At 39.1% G+C, this 7,100-nt stretch overlaps 1 protein-coding gene across 5 annotated transcripts; it reads right to left on the bottom strand.

The window, feature by feature from the left end:
• Window positions 1–436: 436 nt before the first annotated feature.
• On the bottom strand, window positions 437–5,887 carry LOC137943402 (plant cysteine oxidase 4-like). 5 transcript variants are annotated; one of them, XM_068788977.1, is made up of 7 exons: window positions 5,653–5,887; window positions 4,862–5,135; window positions 4,460–4,767; window positions 2,398–2,561; window positions 2,155–2,302; window positions 1,062–1,265; window positions 437–947 (listed from the first exon to the last, which is right to left on the bottom strand). In XM_068788977.1, the coding sequence occupies exons 3-7, from the start codon at window positions 4,557–4,559 to the stop codon at window positions 817–819; spliced, it is 747 nt and encodes a 248-aa protein (XP_068645078.1). In that variant the 5' UTR covers window positions 4,560–4,767; window positions 4,862–5,135; window positions 5,653–5,887; the 3' UTR covers window positions 437–816. The 5 variants fall into 5 exon arrangements, with proteins under 5 accessions (XP_068645078.1, XP_068645080.1, XP_068645077.1 ...); XM_068788979.1 differs by lacking the exon at window positions 4,862–5,135 and having other exon boundaries at window positions 4,460–4,772; XM_068788976.1 differs by lacking the exon at window positions 4,862–5,135.
• Between the last annotated feature and the right edge of the window lie 1,213 nt (window positions 5,888–7,100).

The raw sequence follows: 7,100 nt of genomic DNA, 5'->3' as shown, positions 1-7,100 counted from the left end.
TCACTTGAGATTGCTACCCATTTGGTGCCATCGAGGGTGAGAATGGGACGGTGGGAATTCTTGAACATGAGCCAAAAAGAGAAGGGATAATTCCCAAGTTGAATGAGCAAATCTGAGCAAGTCAACATGTTTTTTCTAGGTATTCTATAACTCTAATACCAAGAACCTGGTTCAACTAGCCCCTAATCTCAACTCCAAAATTGAAATGGATCATAATTCCATTTCAGATGGATCAGATGTGCATCAATTGATGATAATTCCATTTGCCAACAAATCAAGCCAAATACAGCAGCATGATTCCAGACAAATTACCTGCCATTTCGCCCTCTTTAAGGGACATAGGGCTCAAAGAACTCACTCATGACCACATGAAAGTATTTCAATTTCAAGATGAGACTCTCTACTTGCTATCATTATCTACATGATCATCTGGAAGGAAGGAAAAATATAAGCAATTTTTTTACTGTAAAGCAAACTAAAAGGTTCATAGACAGGAGTTATATAGGAAGATCAAACCAGCCGCCTTGGGTTATCTCCATGAGAACACTAATTCCAGACTTGGTATAGCTGGCTTCGTTCTTCATGACTCCATTCCATTAGTTAAGGCCTAAGGGTGAGGCCTCATTGAATGCGCTTCCTACTTTCCAATATCTGTACAATCCAAATGCCTAGCAATAATTATTTTCCTGGCTGTTGACAACTCATTCACCCACCCTAATTCGCCTCATGGAACAGCAACAACCTTTCCATCTGTCTGGTTTTATCTAGAAAAAAGAATCCCGTGTAAATGAATCTGAGAGCTGATTCCATTACTTGCTAGCTTAATACTCTAACCGTAATAGGGCGGCCCTTGTACACTCCCCGCCGAACCACAAAGTTGTCAGGGGGCAGGAATTCTTCTAACCAAGCCACGTCTGAGATGTTTATTCCACTTGATTCATCAATACCTTTAAAAGACAAGGCAAAGAAAGAATGTCATGATGTATCTTCTTTTTTTATGTTCATAACTTTCCATTTTTTGCACAAGCAATACAGAGAACAGCCATTAGAGAAAGCTTTACCAGGAAGATCTCTCTTCAAGCATTTCCTGAAATAAGTGCAGTGTCGCCCATCTGCCGATGAGTAAGGAGGTGATAAGATGTCAAAGAGGGCACATGGGGTTAAGGCTTTGAAAGAATGGATGTTTCCGCCACTTGTTGGATACAGAACTGTGGTTCCACTTGGAGCAGACATCTCACCATCCCTAACAAGCTTTGCTAGTCTAGCTGGAAGACACTTCAAATATTAAAAACAAATCATGACAAATCATTGAACCAGGAAACTAAAAGCTCATTAGCCAAATAACATACTCCAAATATATAATGTTGTAAAGTGGAGATCCATCTCAAAAAATAGGAGACCTCAATTTTTATACACCAAAACAGAAAAACTTCAGCTCATCCTTCCCCTGAAAATTGAAGCTCAAAACTATTGTGGTAACCTCATCCCTTTGATGGCAAAAATAAACTCTCTGAGTGCATAGTTTACAGAGAAAATGACAATTAACTTGAACTCATTAGTCCTCAAACCTAAGCTTCCAACAATCCTGTTTTACTAGGACTACCCCTAGACATATTCTAAAATTGTTTGCACCAAAAAGTTCTTCAGACAAGATTACCCAAAAGTAACCCTTCAGAATAACTATTCAATTATGAGAATATAAATATGCTCAAAAAACATAAAGAGCTTTTTCCATATCAGTTATTTTCACCAATTATCTTTCCTACTGCTTTACTGAACAGCACAGAATAGGTTGTAGAATTAATTTACTTGTATCCGTGTTTACTTGAATTACCAATTAATTATCAAGAAGCAAACAGGTCATATTTCATACAAAATAAGTTCAGAGTACTTAATAATGCATCCCTTAGATGCATAAATCATTGAAAAATAGTCTTGATACTTTTATTACCCTTTTAAAGCCCTAGAGGATCCTGGTCCACCAACTACCTTCATGTTGTGTATAGGTATTACTGTCCTCAAAAAAACTAGCCAGCTTTAAAATGAACTGTATACAGGGATAGCTGATTGTGAACCAACTAGATGTCATTAACTTCTATACTTTAATTCTAAAATGTACATGATAAAGATATGCTGAAGTTAAAAGATGCAGACCTTGTGATGGATCAACAGGATCAGGAGAATCCAGCCAGTCATAGGATTTCACATAAAGTGAACCATATAGCAGCTTGCTCAATACAGTCATTCCAGGATGATTGTGAAGCGGGATAACTGAAGATGCTGGCATACAGAATATTCCCATCTGTAAAATCATTTGTTCAACTGTCAAAATTGTCCCACGGAGTGAACCAAGTAACAAGAGGGACAAAACAATAGTCAGCTAGTTTGAGGACTTACAGAAAAGCTCTCACACTCATGCAGGTGGAGATATTTTATAGGAGCCAGACACTGAGTACTTCCATTACTGCCTTTCTTTCCATTTATACCCTGTGCAGAACCCTTCCACCCACGTACTAATTGTGCCTCCTGTTCTAGACCAACATCAGAAGACCTGATTTTGTCTGCAAGAGCACATTCATTAGTAACAGTATATTCCATTAAATAAATGAATACATTTCTGTTAAAAAATGTACTGTCATGACCTAGTTGAGAATGCATATGTACCAAACCGACAAGTGACAATTTAAAACATGACATATTTATGTCTGTGAGTCCATATTTGTACACGTATATATGAGAGAGGGAGCGAGAGCGAGAGAAAGAGAGTATGCTAGTACTTGAAGTAGTATGAAACACATCCAAGGTTTTTAAAAAAACCTTATCTCAGGTTTCATCAACATACTAACAGAATAAATGCACAGGAATTGAGATTTTCGGTATGAAGTCACAAAGTTTGCCTCATTGTAAATGCACTTGCTGAATGGCCTTTTCTCCATAGGGGCCTACAGAACAGTGTAAACAATGGTTATCTGCCAAGAGAATACTGAACCCAAGTTAGCTCAAGAAGAATCCTCGAGCTTTATATCCATCCGTCTGGTGGATCTTCAGATGCTCATGATACCTCTCTTCGATAAATAGCAACCTGATACAGCTACAACTAATAAAGCATGACATAAAATATGCAAACTGGATCTTGAATACTCTTTTGCATCTCCATTTACAAATAAGTAGCCCAGATTACACCAGTTCTCTGGGCCCTTCTAAACAAGTCAGCTGCAGAAAGTTTTTATAGGTGACCAACTGGAAGATCAGTTCCAATGTATGAGTATAACACACATATGGAGAAAAAGAGATCTATCAAGAGAGGGGCTAGGGAGCAAGGCAAATATACTAAGAAATTCAGGCAACTCATTCTAAATGCAGATACGAACACCAGGACAGCAAATGATGCTCATGCTATCACCACCTTCCATGCTAAAACCAGATGAAAGAGATATTAAAACTAACACAAGCCTAGTGTACTACTGCTTTACCATAGAAGAAACCACTAATCTGTTTGACGGAATGCCATTTCGTAGAAGAGCAAAAACATGATATAAAACATAAAAACAATTACCCAAATGCCTCAACTGTCTGTCCTCAAATCTTGTCTATACTAGATGTGCAGGAAATATTATCAGAAGACAAGAGACTTATAATATGGCAAAGCTGCTCTATAAAAGCTACACCACGGTCCATATGCTCCAGATTAATTATCAACAAAACAAACAATTCACAAAGCTGGTTGGTGAAGTTTATTAACAGAAAAAAATTCACTTAAATTTAGAATATCCCTCAGAAACCTATTTCAGTCAAATTTAAAATACCCCTGGTGAGAATACATGAGAACTAAAGAGAAATTATCTCATGCTTTCACAGAGTGGGGCCAAAGGCATTGATGACAGTAATGGAAATGTTGAGACACGTTTTTAAGTGGAGTTGGCTTGTTTCTGTCTTTTTTAGTGGATAAAATACAAGAGTTGATCTCACATGCAGGTGCTATGAAAACGCGTATAGTACCTGTGATGGTCAGCAAGGACAACGAACTCCAAAACTGTAAGATTCAGTAACATTTCGCACAATTTTGCTTCTCATAACTAATAGCTAGAACTTTTGAAACAAAACACCAGTGCAAGTATGCCAAGGAACAATCACCTAATGGTAAGTCATTTCCCTTCATATAATTACATTCTACCCTAGCAGGTATCTTATCATCCCTGACTTTAGGCTTCATGTTCAGGTTTGACTGATGTAGAAAAGTTGCCAATTCTACACAACAAGTGTAGGTTGTCCAGCTATGTTATCACTTGTTACATTCAATTCAAACTGAAGAGAGAGAACATGCCACACAGAAGTTGCTACGACACTGAAAAAACTTTAGGTTATTTACCAGCATGTGTATAAACCCATGTAATAAAAAAATAGGTCCACAAATTAAATACATAACAAGAAAAAAAATGGGATGATTTGTCATTCGCACCTAACATAGATCGAATTTTCTCAAGGGCTTCTTCCGAAACAGGTCCATTTGGAGAGAAGGATACATTGCAAGCATCATAAAGCCTCTGTAAGGCTGGCATACTGTAAGGAGGGTATAGATCAGCAGATCTACCCAAGAGTATGCACAAACACCTTCGAGACTAAGAAAGCTTTTCAGCTGGTAGTAGGTTTCGGGGATGGTACAAAGACGCAGCAAATTATCTTTACCCGTTCCAAATAGCAGTTAGGAGAAGAGCAGTTCTGACTAAGGAGCAGAAGCTGGTGGCAACGCTTCCTCATTATAACGAACTGATCTAGGGAAAAACGACAATAAACAAATGAGAAACAGTAATTATTGCCAAGTAAAACAAGACACAGTTTCTCTACAGCTAAATCTGGATACCGTTCAAGGATTATGTGCGCTCCTTGACACCCTGTAGAAAGTTAACCGAAGGCTGCAGCAGTTTGTAGTTGAAAAGTTCAACCAATGGAAAATCTAAAAAAATGGCCAAAATTATGATGCGCCAAAGATCGTGCTAACGTTGACAAAACCAAATGATACACTACGGCATATTTAAAATCGATAAGAAGAATCGAAGAGTCAAAATTCGACAGAAAAGTGCTAGGTGAATTTACGACTCCCAAAGAAGCACTGGTTCTGGTCCTTGTACGAGGCTCTGAAAGAATGCAAAGAATGAAACGGAGCTATTTAAATTCGATTAATTAAGGGATTGTTTCACAAATGAAACGATGCATTTCCAAGTTATACTATAAATGCAATATGAACGAAGCAAAGGAGAACCGTAAAAGAAATAAACCCTACAATCACCATGGTTGCTTGAGAATCTAAAACGAGTAAACGAAGACACCTTACTTTCCATTTAAATTCGAACCAAACAAAAAAATCTTATCACGGCTCCTTCCCGGAAGCACGAAAGTGTAAAAGAAAAACAGTAGTCAACGGATACCCGTCTTGTCTTAGTTCCTTGGCAAAATGATGGCATCAAAACGGTTGCCAAGTACGCTGAAGAGTAAAAGCGTAATAAAAGAAAACATCGCACAGATGATACTCGACACGACTGAGACTAAAAACAAACGGAAAAGAAAAAGGAAGACAACTAATCCATGGGAATAGAATTTGACATGAGGTGAAAGCGGTTACGGCGGAGCCATACTGCCTACAGATTAACCCACCAGGTGTTATGCGGAGGACAAGGGAAAATGTCTTCCCCGAGGGGATTTGCTTCAGCAATTAAAGCTAAAGGGAGATCGATGTCGAGGCGGGAAAAGCGGTCATGGAGTTGAACTGCTTCGCTTTTGCGCTCCGGCAAAGGAAGCCCTGCCTGGCTGCCTCCGTCGGTGCTGCGGCTTGTCTCTTGCCAATTTCGCCAAGCTCGGGCACCCTCTCCCGGTATTTAGATTTCAGGGCAGGAACAACTGCGGAAATTCTTAGGGACGTCTTTGACATTAACTTGTCATGTCACATACTGACTGGGCCCATAAATCAACGGTTTAATTTAGTTCAAAATTCTTGAATCCTATCAAGCACGTTAATGAGCTTTATATATTATAGTCTGCTTTACGTATGATAGGGTCTATTTTATTCATGCCAGCCAGTTTGTCCAGGAGATCCAAGTGACCCACTCGAGCCGGCGAAAGAGAGAATCGGCATTACCACCCGCCGGCGCCGGTCTCGACGTTGGAGCTCTGAAATGCCGGTAGTACGGTGAGTCACCTCCACATGAAAGAATCTGACACTCCATTAGAAACAAAATACTCTGCAAAGTAAGAAATCAGTATTACAAAAGAAAAAAGCACAAACCTGTACAGATTCTAGTGAAGTACAGCATCTAGTATCTACATATGTAACCAGCGAGACCGCACCGTGCAGAAAGCCGGAAACAAAGAACCTGAAGCAGCTAGCTGTGAGCGGATGGAGGAAGCGAGTTCGGCCAAAGTAAGGACGCCTGAATCTCTCGATTCCGGTTGCCTGATACGACAGTCTATCCACGGGAATCGAGATTAAACAGTTCGAGCTGTCGCCTGTCGATTACCTCGGATCCCTCTGAACTGGCACCAGAGTTGCGATTTTGTGATCTGCGATTTGCAGGGTAAGTACGAACTCCAGAGTCAAGTTTCATGTAACAGGTCATGCTCCTGCTAATCATGGACAAAATATCATCATATTACTCTCCTGTCTTCTCAAAAACTGCAGACTACAGTTTTTTTTTTGTTTTTTTTTTTTTTTTCACATTGTCTGGATTGAAACCGGACTCCGCTGTGATTCTAAGCCAAGCATCTGGGATTTTCGAATCATATCTTGTTCATAAACTCATGCAATTTCCATTTGACCGTTCAAATCTCCAAGTAGCCCATCTGATTCGTACTGTAAATGGACTAATTTGATTTCTACAAGGGGGGACATCTCATTCAATTGTTCTGAGAATCTTCTCGCATTGATTTTGACCACTTAACCGATTGATGTTAGGGACTGTTCTTGGCGAGTGGTGTTCATTTATCTGCCAAATGCAGTTGTATTTTAAGAAATGATTAAAAAAATAAATACATTTGGAACCGGTAAGCCAAATGAAATAATAACAAAAATAATTCATAAATATATAAAGTTATGTATTTTGATAATC

Source organism: Aristolochia californica, unplaced genomic scaffold, assembly GCF_029961685.1.
Source record: "Aristolochia californica isolate CCGP_79_NKW_82.1479 unplaced genomic scaffold, dmAriCali1.0.hap1 SCAF_1, whole genome shotgun sequence".
NCBI classification, from domain to species: domain Eukaryota; kingdom Viridiplantae; phylum Streptophyta; class Magnoliopsida; order Piperales; family Aristolochiaceae; genus Aristolochia; species Aristolochia californica.
The sequence above is the reverse complement of the archived record's forward strand: the minus strand, read 5'-3'. Positions and strand labels throughout refer to the sequence as shown.

Bases quoted from the DNA above. Each gene is read 5' to 3' on its own strand.
- LOC137943402 (XM_068788977.1), bottom strand. From the start codon at position 4,559: ATGCCAGCCTTACAGAGGCTTTATGATGCTTGCAATGTATCCTTCTCT. The intron at 2,303-2,397 runs GTAAGTCCTCAA...ATGATTTTACAG, and splicing joins ATGAGTGTGAGAGCTTTTCT to ATGGGAATATTCTGTATGCC. The intron at 1,266-2,154 runs GTCTGCATCTTT...AGTGTCTTCCAG, and splicing joins TCCTGTTGATCCATCACAAG to CTAGACTAGCAAAGCTTGTT.